The 20665-nt window shown below is 41.2% G+C and overlaps 1 protein-coding gene across 1 annotated transcript in view; it reads left to right on the plus strand.

Moving 5' to 3' along the window:
* Positions 1-20660, plus strand: part of trpv4 (transient receptor potential cation channel, subfamily V, member 4) — a 22533-nt gene extending 1873 nt beyond the window's left edge. Inside the window, exons 2-17 of the mRNA XM_060883791.1 lie at positions 1777-1875; positions 6110-6492; positions 7405-7583; positions 8592-8744; positions 9878-10018; positions 10733-11031; positions 11327-11506; positions 12208-12366; positions 12454-12546; positions 13041-13114; positions 13201-13366; positions 14913-14979; positions 15074-15381; positions 15557-15684; positions 15884-15999; positions 19315-20660. Of these exons, the coding sequence (XP_060739774.1) occupies positions 1867-1875; positions 6110-6492; positions 7405-7583; positions 8592-8744; positions 9878-10018; positions 10733-11031; positions 11327-11506; positions 12208-12366; positions 12454-12546; positions 13041-13114; positions 13201-13366; positions 14913-14979; positions 15074-15381; positions 15557-15684; positions 15884-15999; positions 19315-19427 (2568 nt within the window). The 5' untranslated portion in view covers positions 1777-1866 and the 3' untranslated portion in view covers positions 19428-20660. The remainder of the gene's footprint in view (positions 1-1776; positions 1876-6109; positions 6493-7404; positions 7584-8591; positions 8745-9877; positions 10019-10732; positions 11032-11326; positions 11507-12207; positions 12367-12453; positions 12547-13040; positions 13115-13200; positions 13367-14912; positions 14980-15073; positions 15382-15556; positions 15685-15883; positions 16000-19314) is intronic.
* The last annotated feature ends 5 nt before the right edge of the window (positions 20661-20665 follow it).

A 20665-nucleotide genomic window follows, 5' to 3' on the forward strand; every position in this document is an offset into this window, starting at 1 on the left:
GCACTGAATCCTGTGTGACGTAAATGTTAGTAAACGGTTAGTGATGACTTATAGAGCAGCTACACTGTTTTTTGTACTTCGAGTGACATAAACACAATCACAGTGAGGAAGTGAAGTGTGCGACCGCTAGTGCGTCTTCCTAGTGGGTGTTGATTAAGCAATCATCACCCACTAGTATCACTTCAGGCTTTTAGCCACAAAAGGCTTTAGCCACAGAGGCTTTTAGCCTCTGGTTGTTGATTGTTGTGCTTGTTCTTCTCACACTACAGCAGTTTACTAAAGAGCAACACCATTATTTATGAATGACTTCCATGTCATTTAATGTGGAAAGTCCACAAAACAAGTTAGGTCTTGTTCTTGCTGACTTTCTAGCAGCTCTGTGGCAAACAAAACCCAGCACAAATTCTAGCCTAAGGATCAAGCAAGGCCACATTTATCCTGAGGACAACACGTCCAGCTCTCCTACCTTTGTTCAAAATAAACGGAACAGATTAGTAAAGCTTGAGATTTAGAATATAATAAAATGTGTCTGTATGTAAACATGTTATGTTGAAACCAGTACATATGAACAAGTGTCTAACATTACAATGAAGTCTAATCCGATAAAATATATGGTTAATGTACCAGATTTTCCCCCCCTACATTGTTTATCAGAAGTTTTTATGAGTACTTATCAAACAGGATTCCATAGCTAGGTGGTGGGAACAGCTGAAGACAAGCACCAACATGATTAGCTGTGTGTTTGTAGCTGAACATGGAGTAAGCAGGTGATCTGGGAATAGGATCATTCCCGATAACATCCCCAGCTTGTAAAGCCACAGGATTAGCAGTGACAGAGTTTGCTCAGTGAGATGATTATTGCATTGTCTCTGAGGGTCTTTGTGATTGTTTGGGAGACTGGGAAGAGAATAGGAATGTTGTGATGAGTTGAGACTCTTCCAGGAAGTTAATCAACATGAAAGGCTTCGGCTGCACTGAAGTTTGGATGATTGGTGATTCACAGCTCAAACTGTAAAAGAGGCATCATGTAGCATGTCTATATTGTTAAACATTACGTAATGGGGAAGTTCTGCATTTATATAGGTTTTTTCATTTGACTAGTAGGTCCATGCAAATGTCAATTTGATGTCTTGATAATTGCCTTTCCTTTTCCTGTAATTCTTTCATTTACAATCTTCTCATGACATCGACACACACTGTGCAACACTCTTATTCTTTGTTTTACATGTTTTGTTATACATGTTCATTTCATGACTTCTGTGTTATTGAGTAAAAACAAAAACATTTCAGATTTCCCAACAATTTTTAAAAAGTTTAGGTTGTCCCATTTAAATATTGGCTTTGCATTTTTTTTTTTTTTTTTTTACCATTCTCTTCTCATTTTTTAATGAGACGTAACTCATCTATTTTTTTTAAAACTGCATAACAGCATAAAACAATGTGCTGACACTGGAGACTCCTTCCAGAAATGTCTGTATTCAGATACATGTAACTGTTAGACAGAACAAACACATTAACACAATCCTGCTGTGTGAAGCTGCTTTACTGTTAGAGCTTCTGCTATAGCACATTAATCAAAACCTTCTGACCAATCACATGTGACCGCATGTAAAATAAGGAAGGCAGCCGTTCATCTCTGTGAATGGAATCAGACACCTGGCCCAAAACATTTCCTCATTTTCTGTCCTTTCAGAGGGAACATGGTGTGTTCATGCAACAAAAAAGGTTCAGGCAGCTTTTAACTGGTTGACATTTACTGTTGTTGTTTTTTTTCAGTTTAGTCCAAATCTCTGACCAAGCAGGAGGCCTCCTCCCTGTAGCAGAACCAACTGACGAGGAATTTGGCAGGAACACACTACCTGAGGGATGAATGAGGTAAGGAACAGTGTGTGTGTGTGTGTGTGTTTTCCATCAGAAACAGGGATATCTTTTAGGAGTCCTGTTGAAGTTTATAACATAATTAGGGCCTGACCACCGAATGGTGCGAAGCCCTATTGTTTTTCCTCGGGAGTATTATTTTTTTTTTTATTTTTTTTTTTTTTTTTTTTTTTTTTTCCCACACATTGGCCAATTGGGGTCCCTTAACATGCTCGAAAACTCTTGAAATTTGGCACACACGTCAGAGTCGCGCGACACTAGGATTGGACAAAGGTTGGAATACGGGCGTGGCAGGGGGGCTCTGTAGCGCCCCCTGTAATGCAAAAACAAACATTGGTGCACAGATCGGGCAATTATGTACGCACATGTACGAGAGTTGGTACGCATATAGATCTCATCGACCCGAACAACTTTCGCGCTCTAAACTATGAGCTCCGCCCAACAGGAAGTCGGCCATTTTGGATTGTTTTATAAGTGCATGCGGTGAACTTTTAAATACTCCTCCTAGGGAATTCATGCGATTGACATCAAACGTTGTGAACATGATGCCAAGACATTGCACTTGCTAAATTGCGAAGGGATTTTTGATATCTCGAACGGTGCTGCCATGGCGAGGCGACAAAGTTATGGCGAATTCAGAGAAACAGGAAGTGTCTAATATCTAAAGCAAAAAATGTCTTATTGGGATGACACGCGGTGTGTATGTTCGGCCAAGGATTCCGATCGCATCGATGTGCCTATTGTGAATCTCGGACATAGCGCCACCAACAGGCGCCAGGAAGTGTGTCAGTCACAACAGTTGCATGTGGTGAACTTTTAAATACTCCTCCTAGGGAATTCATGCGATTGACACCAAAAGTGGTGAACATGATGCCAAGACATTGCACTTGCTAAATTGCGAAGGGATTTTTGATATCTCGAACGGTGCTGCCATGGCGAGGCGACAAAGTTATGGCGAATTCAGAGAAACAGAAAGTGTCTAATATCTAAAGCAAAAAATGTCTTATTGTGATGACACGCGGTGTGTATGTTCGGCCAAGGATTCCGATCGCATCGATGTGCTTATTGTGAGTCCCGGGTATAGCGCCACCAACAGGCCCCAGGAAGTGTGTCAGTCACAAAGGTGGATTTTTTCACAGTTGCATGCAATGAACTTTTAAATACTCCTCCTAGAGGATTCATGCGATTGACACCAAAAGTGGTGAACATGATGCCGAGACATTGCACTTGCTAAATTGCGAAGTGAGTTTCGATATCTCGAACGGTGCTGCCATGGCGAGGCGACAAAATTATGGCGAATTCAGAGAAACAGAAAGTGTCTAATATCTAAAGCAAAAAATGTCTTATTGGGATGACACGCGGTGTGTATGTTCGGCCAAGGATTCCGATCGCATCGATGTGCCTATTGTGAATCTCGGACATAGCGCCACCAACAGGCGCCAGGAAGTGTGTCAGTCACAACAGTTGCATGTGGTGAACTTTTAAATACTCCTCCTAGGGAATTCATGCGATTGACACCAAAAGTGGTGAACATGATGCCAAGACATTGCACTTGCTAAATTGCGAAGGGATTTTTGATATCTCGAACGGTGCTGCCATGGCGAGGCGACAAAGTTATGGCGAATTCAGAGAAACAGAAAGTGTCTAATATCTAAAGCAAAAAATGTCTTATTGTGATGACACGCGGTGTGTATGTTCGGCCAAGGATTCCGATCGCATCGATGTGCTTATTGTGAGTCCCGGGTATAGCGCCACCAACAGGCCCCAGGAAGTGTGTCAGTCACAAAGGTGGATTTTTTGTCAGCTTCATGCGGTAAACTTTTAAATACTCCTCCTAGGGGATTCATGCAATTGAGACCAGACTTGGCCACCATGACGCAGAGATATTGCAGATGCGAAATTGCGAACGGATTTTTGATATCTCAAACACTGTTGCCATGGCATCGTGTCAAAGTTTACTTTTATTTCAGGCATATTTAAGGCTTTTGGCGTGCTTGTATTAACTTGAAATTTGACACATACATCACATTTGTCGGCTGTTAAGTGTGGACAAAAAGGTCAGACAAAGGTGTGTCTCTTAAGTGGCTCACTAGCGCCCCCATTTCTCTATAATGTGGGGTTTCATTTACCTACAGTCCCCAAATGGGTCAGTAACAACATAAAATAGTCCACTGATATTTACCCACTTGATGCACTTGCCCACCGTGCATTGTTTTCTGGAAGGCACCGTATAGCGATGAACAAATGTGCGAAGGCCCGTCATCGCTGCTTGCAGCTATATTTAGGGCCTGAGCACCGAATGGTGCGAAGCCCTATTGTTTTTCCTCGGGAGTATTATTTTTTTTTTTTTTTTTTTTTTTTTTTTTTTTTTTTTTTTTTTTTTCCCACACATTGGCCAATTGGGGTCCCTTAACATGCTCGAAAACTCTTGAAATTTGGCACACACGTCAGAGTCGCGCGACACTAGGATTGGACAAAGGTTGGAATACGGGCGTGGCAGGGGGGCTCTGTAGCGCCCCCTGTAATGCAAAAACAAACATTGGTGCACAGATCGGGCAATTATGTACGCACATGTACGAGAGTTGGTACGCATATAGATCTCATCGACCCGAACAACTTTCGCGCTCTAAACTATGAGCTCCGCCCAACAGGAAGTCGGCCATTTTGGATTGTTTTATAAGTGCATGCGGTGAACTTTTAAATACTCCTCCTAGGGAATTCATGCGATTGACACCAAAAGTGGTGAACATGATGCCAAGACATTGCACTTGCTAAATTGCGAAGGGATTTTTGATATCTCGAACGGTGCTGCCATGGCGAGGCGACTAAGTTATGGCGAATTCAGAGAAACAGGAAATGTCTAATATCTAAAGCAAAAAATGTCTTATTGGGATGACACGCGGTGTGTATGTTCGGCCAAGGATTCCGATCGCATCGATGTGTCTATTGTGAATCTCGGACATAGCGCCACCAACAGGCACCAGGAAGTGTGTCAGTCACAAAGGTGGATTTTTTCACAGTTGCATGCAATGGACTTTTAAATACTCCTCCTAGAGGATTCATGCGATTGAACCAAAAGTGGTCAACATGATGCTTAGACGTTGTAGATGATAAATTGCGTAGGGATTTTTGCTATCTTGAACGCTGTTCACATGGCAAAGCGTCAAACTTTGCTTTCTTTTTCAGGCATATTTAAGGCTTTTGGTGTGCTTTGATTAACTTGAAATTTGACACATACATCACATTTGTCGGCTGTTAAGTGTGGACAAAAAGGTCAGACAAAGGTGTGTCTCTTAAGTGGCTCACTAGCGCCCCCATTTGTCTAAAATGTGGGGTTTCATTTACCTACAGTCCCCAAATGGGTCAGTAACAACATAAAATAGTCCACTGATATTTACCCACTTGATGCACTTGCCCACCGTGCATTGTTTTCTGGAAGGCACCGTATAGCGATAAACAAACGTGCGAAGGCCCGTCATCGCTGCTTGCAGCTATATTCTTTAGTACTGTATTCAGAAACCTGAGTGGTCTTTTCAGTATGTTCTCAGGTCACAAGGACAGTGAAAGGTAAAGATCTTGATTTATTTTACATTTACTCTTCTGTGAAGCTTGAACTCTGCTTTAAAGTTATTCCATCATTTTGTGGCCTGTTAGAAAGATAAAGTAAGTATGAAACAAGAAACCATAATATTTTATTCTTGGGAAACAAGTAAGAAAGCTGGAGCAGAAGGGAAACTGTGGTACAAGGAACTAAGACAACTGGAAAACATGGGAAGTGGAAAACAAAGCAGTAAGAAAACAGTTAAACGTGCAAAATCGGATAACTGGGTAATCAGAAACACAGAACACTTGTTAGACAGGAAAGTTAGGGAATAGGACAACTGTAAAACTGGGTGAGCTAACAAACCTGGGAACACAGAGAACATGAGGCAAGTTTCCACTGTGGGGACGTTTTCAAGGAACCATTAAGAATGAACTTTTACTTCCTTTTTCTCTTTTTCAATGGAATCCAATGGAATTACTTCATTATCTGGAAATTTCTTCTCCTTTTATAACCCTGTTTCATAATAACTCACTGTACTTCAGTCCTTCTGCTCTCAACTCTTATGTCTCTACTTTCGTGTCTATGTGTTTATATTGCTTTGGAGCTGTGTAGAGGTTTACACTTTTTCAGCAGCATTATATAATAATGCTTATTTTGTTGTCATTTTTCTTTTCAAATCGCGTCTAGGTTTCCACCACATTATTAAAACGCTGTCGCCTGGTCAGAGCTGAGACGGACCCGGTTTCTAGCAGTAACACTTCCCTCAGTCAGGATGCTTCAGGGGACAAGGAAGCAGTGTTCCCTCTCTCGTCGGTGGCCGGCCTCCTGGATGCAGAGGAGAACATTGTTCCTGCTGCCACACGGACAGAGACCAAGCCCAATCTTCGCAACAAGTTCCAGGGAGCCTTCAAGAAGGGCATCACAAACCCCATGGACCTGCTTGAATCCACCATTTATGAGGCCCCGGGGAACACAGGCCCCAAACAGGCCCCTATGGACTCGCTGTTCGACTACGGCACATATCGCGCTGCCAATAATCCAAAATGGCGCAGGAAGAAGCTTGCTCGGGGGTGAGGAGGAAAAAGGATTCCAGACAGATGTACGATGATGCAGTGTGATGTGCAGTTAGAGTGAACAGGGCATTATGGTGTAGTGGATAATCTGTATTCTCACTCAGCTGGAGTTGTAAATCAGATCTGTTTCTTCTCTTAACCCTCAGAAGACAAACAGCTAAAATTACACTGTATGATCGAGATTTTTGTAGCTAAGCAGTCTTCTCACAGATGAAACATATTTGGAGGCAATAAAGATACCAGTATGATGCATCTGGTGGTGTGTAGAGGTGCTAGATCTCCAGCAGCAGGGCTGGAGTTACACTGTTTAAAAGAGTAAATAGTGAATACGCTGCTGTTTAGGATGTCTGCAGCTACACTGCTGTATTTATATTATAGGTGCGGCCCGTGTTGTTGTTTCCTTGCTACCTCTTGAGGGAATGTTTATACAGTTTGGCTGGGAGTTTTTCCTCCTCATACACAGGTTTATTGAAGAAGCTGCTCAGTTAGTGACGAGCATCTGTTTAGGATTATAAGATGACTTTTGTGCATCGTCTGCTAGTATCTAGATATAAAACATAAATCTCAGATTTTGGGATTTTTGCGATCACAGAAATGAAAGTAATTACACAATATTCTGCGGAGAGATTTGTCTCTTCACTTGCGGGAGTTTAAAGGATAACCCAAGGCTTGCGATTTTAGATTTAAGCAGTTTCAGTGCTCAAAAAAAAACTGAGCAAGTTGCATCATAAATTAAAATAAAAGCTGCAGCAAAATCCTGAAGGGAGTGAAATCTACCGTAAATCATAAACGAGGAAGCCTTTAGTTTCAGGACACTAGATTTGGGAAGTACTAATTGTTTGTTTCTAAAGTTCCACAACTGAAAATGAATATTAACCAGATTGCTCACATTGTGTCATTCTCTCACAGGAACACAGACAATGTGGTGCCCTGTGATGAGCTCGGCTCGGATACTCCGAGGGTTCTGAAGTTGTTTAATCGCACGCTGCTGTTCGATGCTGTATCTCGGGCAGATCCGGATGCTCTTGACGGACTGCTGGAGTTCCTGCAGAGTCACAACAAGAGACTAACGGACGAGGAGTTCAAAGGTGAAGCACAGACTTAATGTTAATACACCTACAAAGTGACCCATGGGGAGAGTGAGCAGAAAAAAAGCTAAATATGGCTCATTAGTTTACATACAGTACTGAGATGATTGAAGGTGTTTGGTCTGGACAAGAGCTAGAACAGGACAGAAACAGGAAGCAGGAAGTATACTGATGAGACAGGAAGTGTAAAGATATGAACACAGGACTCAGACAGTAGGCAGTGTGTTTGTGGTCTTAAAGCTTACATGGGAAGCACAAATAGTTATTTATAAATATCATTATCTTTGGCATCAGCACGTCTGACTTTCTGAACTTTTTCGCATGTTTAACAGAACAGACACAAGCTGCAGTATTCCATCTAGCAGGAAATATCATTTTGTCTTATCTCTGTCCTTTCACCCCTGTGTCAGTCTGTAATCTGTTATGACTGAGCATGTCCTGCCTCAAAGGATTGTGGGAACTTATCAAAGTGGAGTGAAAAGTCACAACTAAGTGTTTCTCTGCTCTGAATTGTCTCACACTCATGTTCTGGCATTTCATCCTGCCCTGGAAGAGTAAACAGTGGAGGCTCCAGTCTGACCTTTTAGACCAGAGGTTGTCACCCCCTTGAATTTAAACAGTGTTTGTTTTTCTGCACAAGATGCTTGTTGGATCGTGCCGATTGATGATGTAATCTGATTTAATGGCATTCTAAATGATTTGGAAATGATACAAATTGGGGAAAATTTTATGTGGCTCTTCAAAGACGTCTATAAAATAAACATCTAAAAAAAGAGACATCATCACAGCTGGAAATGTGTATCGGCGTTCTTCAAGCTCCTGTGAGAATTTACTTTCAAGTTCTCTGTGGAACCAGTGAACTTCCTGTCTGCAGAATGTACCTGTGGGATAAGTCTCTTACAGAACATTTAGTCATTACAGAACATTTAATAAGCGAGAGAAAGAAGAATTAAAATGATCTGCCGAGTAACATGTACACGTTATCTGACTGCGTATGTTTCTGTGTAGAGCCGTCCACAGGGAAAACGTGTCTTCTGAAAGCTCTGCTGAATTTATACGGTGGGAGGAACAACACCATCCCGCTGTTGTTGGACATCGCTGAGCAGACGGGGAACCTGCACGAGTTCGTCAACACGCCCTTCAGAGACCTCTACTACCGGGGTAAGGAGAGAGCACACGGAACCGGTGACATATCATCAGCCAAAATTAATGTAACAATACTAGGTAAAAAGAACATACATTTGAAATCTCCAAGTAGCAGAATGTACTGGGTGCAGAAGCCACACCCCCGTCACTGAGACTGACAGCTGCAAAAGCCACACCCACGGCTTTTAACAGAACTCTTCACCTCATCACTGATTACACCCAGAGTGCAGTAATATAAACCTGTGAGTTGTGGCTGCACTGCTGTCAGAGCTTCAGTTATAGAGAATTAATCAACACCTTTTTCGACCAATCAGGATTCAGAATCCAGCAGCAGCGTAGTGTTTAAGGCGAATGCAGGCAATTCTGTGGGAATTTAAAGGCGTTCACCTACAAACGCCACGCTGGCATTTTATTCCTTGAATATGTTTGTGTGTGTGTGTGATTGTGTGTCTTTGTGTGTGTGTGTGTGTGGTTTGTGGGTTTGTGAAAGAGCTGCTGTTGTCGTTAGTCTCCACCCTGCACTAATCTTAACAGCACACACACGTCTGTGTGTTTCATGGTGCACTGATCCAGCTCAAACCCCAGTTTCCCAGTGACACACCCAGTCTGATGATGTCACTTCTCTTCCTGAGATTCAGGTCCATTCATTCAGGTTTAGAGGGTGTATGTGTATATATGGCAGTGTACACCAGTCCACGATTTCATATTTCTGGTGACACCACAGTGCTGCTGAATCCTGATTGGTCAGAAGGTGTGGTCAGGAGAGAAGTACAGCTGTAAACTCACAGGGTTATATTAATGCACTCCTTGTTTCTATAGTAACAGCTCAGTTTTCTGACATGGTATTCACTCAAGTGAAGTTTGTTACATGGTCATCACTGTAAGGAAATACAACTTACCCACAATGCATTGGAAATCTTTTCATTTTTAAATGACAGCTGTTATATAGTGTATATGCAGCAGAGTTAGTCTGCTTCACTTTGGTAATTAATCACAAAATGTGTCTAGATCACTGATGTCATTTCCTGTTTATGTCATTCAGTATTACCTCTTCATTAGCTGTAAAGATGTCGTAGTCATTTATTTGGTTTTCTTTCAGTGTTGCTGTTTGGTGGTGTTTATTTACCCTGTGTGTGTGTGTGCTGCAGGTCAGACGGCACTGCACATTGCCATCGAGCGACGCTGTAAACACTACACTGAGCTTCTGGTGGAGAAAGAAGCAGATGTTCATGCTCAGGCTCGAGGACGATTCTTCCAGCCCCGAGAAGAGGGGGGATATTTTTACTTTGGTAAACCTCCATCTTCACTTCTCTGTGTACATCAGTATTGTTATTGAGGAAAAGTGAATAAAGTGGAAAAAAACATGAAGTTGATGAACGAGAGGAGTTAGACATCAGGACAGTGATCAGAACCCAAAAAGTGCTTTAATTCAGGGATTCTGGGGAAATATTTCAAGCTACTTAACAGGAATGTGTTAATGAACTGAACAGTAAAATGTGCAGTACCAGAGAGCTACAGAAAGACCTTTAAGTGACTGAGGACAAATTGGTGAAGCATGTTATTAGGTCACTTATTGGCCTTGAATCTTAGCTTATTTTAGCTGCTCCACCCTTACGGCAGGAGGACAGTTCAGTCTTTCAGGAGCAGTGTGACTTCATGTCCTAAATAAATCCAGCTCAGCATGTGAAAGGTGCGTCTGTTTAGAGGCTCAATGTGTTCGCCTCCTGCTGGTAGAAGTGTGCTAGTACAACCTTTTATTTTTACTGACAATAAAGCAGTGTGAATCTCAGATCTGGAATAAGCTTCAAAGACAGGAAAGGTTTATTTTATTTTAACTCCAGCTTTTGGATTTTATCACCCACTTAAAAATGTTTATTTTAAATGGCTGTCTTAATAAAAAGTTCACTGCATCAGTAACTTCAATTCTTCATCACTGAATTTATGTATGACTGCTGTGTTTTATACTACTGTGTGTGTGTGTGTGTTTGTGTGTGATTATCCAGGTGAGCTCCCTCTCTCATTGGCCAGCTGCACTAACCAGCCTGCCATGGTACAATATCTGATCGAGAACAGCCACAAGAAAGCAGATCTGCGACGTCAGGACTCACGTGGCAACACGGTCCTGCATGCGCTTGTGCGCGTGGCAGACAACACACGTGAAAACACACGTTTCGTCACTAAGATGTACGACCTGCTGCTTATCAAGAGCGCAAAGCTTTACCCAGAAAGCAACCTGGAGCAGGTGCTCAACAATGACGGCATGTCACCGCTCATGATGGCCGCCAAACTCGGCAAGATCGGGGTGAGACCTCGTAGTTGTATCACCTGTAGCAACATAGAGATTTAAAACTGTGCTCATAAATACACTGATGGATTGCTTTAAAACATAATTGCTGACTCAGTCATAGTTTAAATGTTTTGCAGTCTAATATTTGCTATAATTACTGGTGTATAGTGTCTTAGCTATATAAAAGATGACTGATAGCAGTATAGTCAGTGGGTTAGAGTACAGTATAGTACAGTATATATACAGTCATAGAGGAGAAGATTAGATGCTCTAAATGCTTTAATTTGAGTGTGATGTTTCTCTATTGCAGGTTTTTCAGCACATCATTCGGAGAGAAATAAAAGATGATGAGGTGCGTCACCTGTGCAGGAAGTTTAAGGACTGGGCGTATGGACCCGTTTACTCGTCTCTCTATGACCTGTCTTATCTGGACACCTGCGGCGAGGACGTCTCTGTGCTGGAGATCCTCGTCTATAACAGCAGGATCGAGGTAACTGATGAGAAACACAAATACACAGGAGTGAAAAAAATGTAAAACTCAAGACCTTAAAGAAACAGAAATCCAGCTGTTTATTTCAGTTGGGTTTTATATTTATAGCTCCTTTATGAAGACAATAGAGAGCTGAGACTTGAGACAGAGGACACTTTTAAGATTTATTCTCATCATTCACAAGTCTGTACTCAGTAAACGAGGGGATGGTTTAAAAAAACTAATGAGAAGTGAAAACCTAAGGGTTATTAAGTACAGACAGTGTGTCCCTGGAGGACTAGTGGTGAGGCTTCTCTGCTCTCACTGCTGCAGATTGACTCCCAGTGTTGGTCTCAGCTCAGATAAACTGGGGAGAGTTGTGTAAGGATTCCGTCAGTGTGAAAACTTGTGCCAATATTCAAATGTGTGGATCAGGATGGTGTGCTGTGGTCAACCCCAAACATGGGCAGCACCCAGAAGAGGGGCAAAAAAAAATGAAGCCTTGACAGATTTGGTGAAAAGAACATTTTTTTGAATCAGAGAAAATCATTTTGTCGAAAATTCATAATATGAGAATTCTGAAATGTTTTTAAACAAACAAACAAACAGAAAACAAATAAAAATCAAGACAAAACATTTAATAAACTGACGTCTTTTTAAGGCACAGGGACAAAGCAAGGAATTTCTACTCATGTTCACGTGTAATGATATTGCTTATGCAGAACCGTCATGAGATGTTGGCTGTGGAGCCAATTAATGAGCTGCTGAGGGCAAAATGGCAGAAATTTGCCTCCATGACGTTTTACATCAGTGTGGTGTCGTACCTCATCACCATGATCGCCTTCACACTCGTCGCCTACTACCGTCCTTCAGGAAGCACGGTGAGCACCAAAAACACACACACACACACACACACACAAACATGCACACACACAGTGTTTGTGTTAATGGTTGAAATCCCTCCTCAGCCTCCGTATCCATACGTAACGACAGGAGATAAACTGCGTCTGGCAGGAGAACTGATCACTGTCGGCTCTGGACTGTTTTTCTTCATAAGTAACGTGAGTCTCTTTCTCTCTCTCTCTCACACACACACACACACACACACACAATATATATACTCTCACAAGTGAATAAGCTTTAAAGGATATCAAACATTCAGTTCATCACACCACACAATTGCTAAACTCAAACTCAATTCAGTGTAGTTCTACTCCAGGATGTAGTCTTTAGTTTCTCCATAAAGACCAGGTCAGAGGTGACGGTGGCAAGAATAAACTCCCCAAGTCCATATGAGGAGGAAACCTAGAGAAAAGCCAGACTCAGAAAGAAAGCCATCCCCAAACCCATGATGATTTCTCTACAGTGGAAGGAGCTACACTAGTCCTGATGTTCCCATACAAACCTATAGACGTTAACACAAGACACATGCCCTGACTGATTTAGATTGAACGGGATTATACGATAGCATTTTTTGGCAAATTCCATCCTTAAACTCCTCTAGTGTTTTATTACTTTTGTTTTACTGCTGCTGGAATTTCTTTCTCTCTTTCAGATAAAGGACCTGTTTCTGAAGAAATGTCCAGCAGTCAGCTCTTTGTTTATTGATGGATCCTTTCAACTCCTCTAGTAAGACACAAACACACACACACATCCGATAGAGAGAGAGAGATACATATACACACACTTTATGACATGTGTGTGTTTGTGGGTAGTTTTCTGTACTCAGTGCTGGTGTTGGTGACGGTGGCTCTGTATCTGGCTGGAGTGCAGCACTACGTGATGGTGATGGTGTGTGCGCTGGTCTTAGGATGGATGAACACACTCTATTTCACCAGAGGCTTCAAACTCACTGGCACATACAGCATCATGATCCAGAAGGTACACGCACACACAGTATTGTTAATCATTCACATAATAAGCTATATAAATTTTATATATTTAATAACAATTATGGGGGGCACGGTGGCTTAGTGGTTAGCACGTTCGCCTCACCCCCCCAACCCCCACCCTCGAAGGTGCCTCGGGGGTTTCCTCCGGGTACTCCGGTTTCCTCCACCGGTCCAAAGACATGCATGGTAGGTTGAATGGCATCTCTGGAAAATTGTCCAGAGTGTGTGAGTGAATGAGAGTGTGTGTGTACCCTGCGATGGGTTGGCACTCCGTCCAGGGTGTATCCTGCCTTGATGCCCGATGACACCTGAGATCTGAGACCTGGCCGAAGTAGTTCGGATAAGCGGTAGAAAATGAATGAATGAATGAATGAATGAATGAATAATAAGAATTTAATAGGTAAATTACTTAAATCATATGAATTAGGTCATATTTTATAACAATGAAGTTATACAATGTTTTGTTGGAATATTTTACTGTTTTTTTACTATCACAAGTTATTTTCTTTAATCTTAGTTCAATGCCATAATGAAATGATGTACTAATCTTGATATTAATATCCACTGATCACGTCAGCAGTGGGTTAATACAGTGTTTCTGTAACAAACAACTTCCACACCAAACACTGTTCAAAACACAGCAGGATCAAATGTCCAGCTATCAGAAAAAAACATCAAGATAAAAAAGATTTAAAGGCAAAAAAAGGACAGGACAAGACTGAAGATACCTATCCAAAATAAACACAGTGCAGGAGTCACATGAAGTGAAGTGGTTAAAATTAAGGTGAAGATGCCCCCTGGTGGTTTGGATAGGGTAACTAAATCCAGGTTAAAATCCAGTCAACCCAGCAACTGGAACTCCAGTGTAATTGTTAGGATAAATGAAAATAGAAACCTAACTGTAAGTCATAAAAGACATAAAAGCAGGTCAGTAGGTCAGGTCAGTAGCCCCAGTCAGCTCCAATGATGGTGCTAAGGCTCAGAGTTTCACTTTCTGCTCAATATCTTATGAGCCTTGAATCCTACAAACAACAATCTGGTTCAAACTGGTTCCTTGAGTTCTCCAAAACACAAAAGATCATCTGCAAATCCAATTCAGGTCAGATAACAGTTTGTCAGGAGTCATAATTGCTGAAATCTGGTGATATCTGTGTATTTTGTGTGGACCAAAGTGGATTATTGATGATCTTTTAATTTCTTTTAATTACAATCGTTTGTCAGGATTAACACTGTATTATCGTCACATATGTTGAACGGAAGCTTTGGGAAGGAACCTACTTCTGTCTGATGTGAGCTCACTCAAAGTGGCCACTAGAGGGAGTTCTTCATGTTTGTGCACACAAAAACAATCGTGTTGGAGCATAAATTGTACAGTAAAAAGCGTTTTGCAGGTTTATTTTGGTCAAAGTTGAAGGAAACAGACTTTTGGACCATTTACCTTAATCCATTAAAATCTCTGCTTGTTATTATTTGTTGCTTTATGTATTATTAATGCATGATGTTCTGCTCCCTCACTGTTTTATTATATGGTGTAGATTCTGTTTAAAGATCTGTTTCGCTTCTTGTTGGTCTACGTCCTCTTCATGATCGGCTACGCCTCAGGTAAGGATAACAATGATGCACATTATAAATAATACAGTTATTTAGCACAGACAACACTAACTCTCGTTTTCTTGACTGTTCTCTTCTCCGTTAGCTCTGGTGTCTCTGCTCAATCCGTGTCCCCCCAACACCACAGACACTACCTGGGACATCACAGTAAAGTCATACTGCAGAGACACAGTAGCTTTCAGCACCTTTCTGCTGGACCTGTTCAAACTGACCATCGGGCTGGGAAACCTGGAAGAAATGCTCCAGGGGATGCAATACCCAGCTGTCTGCCTCATCCTTGCTGTCACTTACATTGTGCTGTCCTTTGTGCTCCTGCTCAACATGCTGATCGCTCTGATGGGTCAGACCGTCACTAAGGTGTCCAAACAGAGCAAGAAGATCTGGAAGCTGCAGGTGAACTTGGCGTGAGCTACACAATGACACACCAGGAGAATCTGGAAACATTACTGACCGATGTTAATGATCAGCATTTTCTGTCCAAATTTGCTGAACACTTTATTATGTTTTAAAGAGGTTGACTTGATGAAAACTTTCGCTGATCACACTGAACTGTCTGTGTGATCCTCAGTGGGCCACAACGATCCTAGACATCGAGCGCTCTTTACCTGTGTGTCTGCGCAAAAAGTTCCGTGTGGGTGAAATGGTAACAGTGGGCAAGAACTGGGACGGGACGCCTGATAAACGCTGGTGCTTCAGGTGCGTCCCAAACATGACTGAAGGTCCTCCTACAGTTATGTAGACAGTTATATTCACATTGTCCTCACAAGTAAATATTTAGCTTGTATTTACAAATGTGGTAAAAGCAGAGCGTTAATTAGCCACAGTCATCATCATGTTAATGAATTGTCCTCATAAAGTTAGAAAATCCAGTGAGGGTTTATTTGATTTCCTCCAGAGTGGATGAGGTGAAATGGTCAGACTGGAACCACAATCTGGGAATCATTAATGAGGATCCAGGACTCAAAGAGCAAAATGAACACACACATGGCAACACAAGACGACTGCGACGAGGTAGGGCTTGCTCTCTCGCTCTCTCTTACACACACACACACACACACACACACACACACACACACACACACACGTTTTCTAAGGCAATTGATTCTGTTGATTCAGTTACCGGCTCCTCCCACATCTCAGTTAATCTGGGGCATTTTCATTCAAAACCCAGCACAGATACATTCCACTCCACAAAGCCCAGAAACACAAGACCATGTTTTTGGGAAAACTTCACATTCAATATTGGTGGAATAGAATGATCAGAAATAGTCGTTAAGAAGCTTTTATTGTCATTTCAATTATATATAGCTGTTGGAGTACACAGTGAAATAAGACGTTTCTCCAGGATCAAGGTGCTACATAAAACAGAGACAGAGCTAAGGACTTGTAAGTTAGTCCTAGCCACATAAAGTGCATCTGTGCAACCTGGAGCAAACAGTGCAGGACAGGACAAACAAGACAGACGAGACAGTGCAGGACAAAAGACAGTGCAAACAAAATATTACAAGACAATACACAAACACATTATACAAGAGAGAATAGACAGAAGATGAGTTATTGTGAAGGATTGTGCAAAACAGCAAACGACTGAAATGTCAGACAGCATGTGCAAATAGCAAAAAAGTGTGCAAAAAACAGAATTTAACCAGATCGATGGATATATATAGGAAGTGTGTGTATTTAATATATGTACAGTTGATGTGTGTGTGTGTGTGTGTGTTGTGCTTAGTACAGTTCATTTATTAAGGAGTCTGGTGGCTTGTGGAAAGAAACTGCTACACAGTCTAGTCGTGAGGGCCCGAATGCTTCTGTACCTTTTTCCAGACGGCAGTTGGGTGAGGGGTGTGTGGGTTCATCCACAATGCTGTTGATTTTGTGGATGCAGCGTGTGGTGTAAATGTCCCTGATGGAGGGAAGGAGACTCCAATGATTTTCTCAGCGGTCCTCACTATCCGCAAAACCAGACAGTGATGCAGCTGCTCAGAATGCTCTCAATGGTCCTTCTGTAGAACATGGTCAGGGTGGGGAGGGAGATGTGCCTTTCTCAGCCTTCATAAGTAGTAGAGATGCTGCTGGGCTTTCTTGGTGATGGAGCTGGTGTTGAGTGACCAGGTGAAGTTCTCCACTAGATGAACACCAAGAAATTTGGTGCTCCTGAAGATGATCCGTCGATGTTCAGTGGAGAGTGGTCATTCTGTGCTCTCCAGAAGTCAACAACTATCTCTTCAGTTTTCTCAACATTTAGAGACAGGTTGTTGGCTCTACACAAGGCAGTTAGATGTTGCACTCTCTTTATGCTGACTCATCATTCTTGTTGCTGCACAGTCGTGAGTCAGCAGAGTGAACAGCAGTGGACTGAGCATGCAGCCCTGAGGGGCTCCAGCAGGGTTCCCACACGTCCTGGAAAACCTGGAAATCCTGGAAAATTAATGACCAATGTTCCAGTCCTGGAAAACACATGGAAAATGAGAGAAAACATAAATTGTCCTGGAAAAAATCTTGTTGTCCTGGAAAATTATTATTTTTAAATGTTCTTGATCATTTAAAGAACAGTTTACAACTGGTCGAAACAATTAACGTTAGTAACAGAAAGCGCTCTGTTCAGGGACGCTGAGTTTTGTCAGGTTTTTGTTATGCTGTTTAATCTCGCTGTGACGGATGATGCTGTCATGTGTTGGTGGTTTCAGGTGCTAGGAATGGTTTAAGTGCTCGAATGTTTTCAGCAAATGGTGACGGGAAGCAGATTATATTAACCTTGTTAATCTGAATATCATGTGCAAGGGGAATGCACAGCAAACTAAAGCATGCATGACGGCATTGGCCTGAGAAAGGAAAGGGTATTAATATGTGCTGCCTTATTATTTTATAAATGTTGAAATTTCATTCACATGACAAATTGTCTTTAAAAGTATAGTTAAGTAATAGCCATAAAATGTACGCTGTTTTTAAGACTTCTGAAAAGAAGAACATATTTAGGCCGTGAATCTGTGATCCTTGTCTTTTTTTGCTAAATTTGAACTGTCCTGGAAAAGTCCTGGAAAATGATCTCTGAAAAAGAGTGGGAACTCTGTCCAGTGTTCAGTATGCTGGTGCTGGAGATGCTGTTCCCAATCTGGACTGACTGAGGTCTCCCAGTCAGGAAGTCCAAGATCCATTTGTAGAGGGAGGTGTTCAGTCCCAGCAGGCTCAGCTTCCCAATCAGGTGCTGGGGGATGATGGTATTGAATGCTAAACTAAAGTCTATGAACAGCATTCGTACGTACGTGTCTTTATTGAAGGGCCGTGGCAATGGCATCGTCCGTGGAGCGGTTTGGACGATATGCAAACTGTACCTGTAACAAGGTAACAAATACTCCTGAACTGTGAACTGTACAATCAGAACAGTTATGTAGCTAATTATGAGTCACCAAAACATTTTTGATCATTTTTCTGGTCTATTTCAAACAGGAATTTCTGAAATGATATTTTTGTATGATTTATTTTATTTCGTGATATGATGATATTTAAATGATATTTCGTATATGATTTATTTTATTATATTTTGTGTTTTGATATTGTAGAAAAGGCTGCAAGGCAGAACACAGACAGTACAGGATCAGTTTAAGGTCAAGAACAGAGAACAGATTATCATTAACTTCAGTGAACCAAGGAGAAATGCTTGATCAGTTAGCCAGCTAGCTTCATTTAAAAGCCCAAACACAGGCCAGATTCATCTCCAAAAGAAACAAAAGAACTGAGAAAAAAAAGAGTATTTAGTCAAAGTTTCAGCTTAGAGGACAGCGGCGCTGGCCGTGAGGCGGGACCAAGGAGGCTTGGCAGCAGGAGGTGACTTCCAGGCGGCCTGCCGGTCGTCAGCTATCCAAAACATACGTGGTGCTGAAATGGCGCTGTCCATTCAGCACCGCTGTGGCAGTAGCAGGAGGAGCGCTAATTTATCTTTTAAAGGCGATGGTACAAGCTCCGCCATAACAATATATACTGATGTATTAATGTCAGCAAAACTATGAACCAGGTCCAAAGAGCTCTAAGACACCAGATTTGATCTTAGGGGCACATTCAGCACCATCATTAAAACATTTAAACCTTTGGGATTTTTTTCCTATAAATAAAGTACCTAAATAAATCAAAAACGGCTCCACTTTCTATATGATCATGTTTTAACTGAAGTAATTTGCTTCAGGTCACTATTTGAGCCACAAGTACCTTCTACTGGAGCCTCTGTTTAATCGAGCAGAAAGAATAAACCTCAGATTTTTTTTTACAAAACACACACTATTAATTAACTGTACTCGTGTGTGTGTGTGTGTGTGTGTGTGTGTGTTACAGATCGCTGGTCCACAGTGGTTCCTCGTGTAATCGAGCTGAACAGAGGCTCCAGAGAACACGTGGTGGAAATGATGGAGCCGCTGAAGAACAGAAACAGTTTTAACTCAAGCTAGAACTGGACTAAACCACAGAGCTGCACTGCAACTACAGTATAGATAGAAAAATCACAGAGAGATCAGACACAGAACAGAAGACAGAGGACTGGAAACAGACCATCATCAGAACAGGAGACCAAGTGCACTCCAGTCACTATACAGGAGAGGAAGTCCACGTCGGCTGTAGGCACTTCATACAGACTTTATTTTAATGAATTTTTTATTGTATATTTAAGTCAAGTCATTTTCAGCATTCTTTCTCAGGGATGTGTCTGGAGATAATATGGATGTTGTTGAGCATTCAGAAAAACAATAAAGACATCATAAGTTTGCAGAAAGGAAATACCAAAGACAACAACAGTCAAGTAGTGATAAATATTTTTCTTGCATTTTCTGCTCTTGAGGAAACACAAGGTTTTCATGATGTACTGGGTTAACCTAATTTTTTTTATATATAAATAAATAAAATAAAAAATTCATATAAAATAAAAAAAATACAACAGCAATAATTTCCACATTGTTTAGTCTCATTAGCATTTTTTGCAATCAAACATCGAAAATGTAAAAATGTGTGTAATATCAACAGTAAACACCTGTAGAAGTGAGGAACTGTTAGCTTATAACAGTGTATAGTAAGAGTTTGGTCCAAACAGCATGTTTTTAAATCTTAAACCTATCACATGATGCCTCCTGTTCACAATATGATATATTTTTCATATCTTGTTCATTTTGGGTTTGCACATCATTCTTTTTTAATCTTTATATCATGTTGTATGCCTGTACATTCTGATTCATAAAGGAACCTTTTTACATTCAAAAAGTCATGTGACTCATTTTTATGTAAAAATATAAATGTAATTCAGAATCAGGTGATATCTTGTAGAGAGTTCCTATAAATGATCAATTAAGACGTTTGCTCTGGAGGATAATATAACAGATTTTAGAGCTTTTTTTTTTTGCAGAAGGCTGAAGTTTTCTTCTTATTTATGGGACTCCAAGTAGTACAAATACAATAAGTATAAATGAAGTGCATACAGGTCTCCAGCATTATTTATGTGTTTATGTCTTTTACAATTCAGGACTGAACCTATAGGTGGCAGTAGAGTTTCTGTGATGTGAGGAAGTGGGTTTTATTTTGCTTTTGAGACAGTTTTGATTCAGTAGAGACAATACATGTTTGAACTGCTTTACCCAGCAACGATTGTGGCTTATAAACACACATAGAGGAATTTAAACAAAACACTACTTAAGCATTA

Source organism: Tachysurus vachellii, chromosome 12 (genome assembly GCF_030014155.1).
Source record: "Tachysurus vachellii isolate PV-2020 chromosome 12, HZAU_Pvac_v1, whole genome shotgun sequence".
Taxonomy (NCBI): Eukaryota; Metazoa; Chordata; class Actinopteri; order Siluriformes; family Bagridae; genus Tachysurus; species Tachysurus vachellii.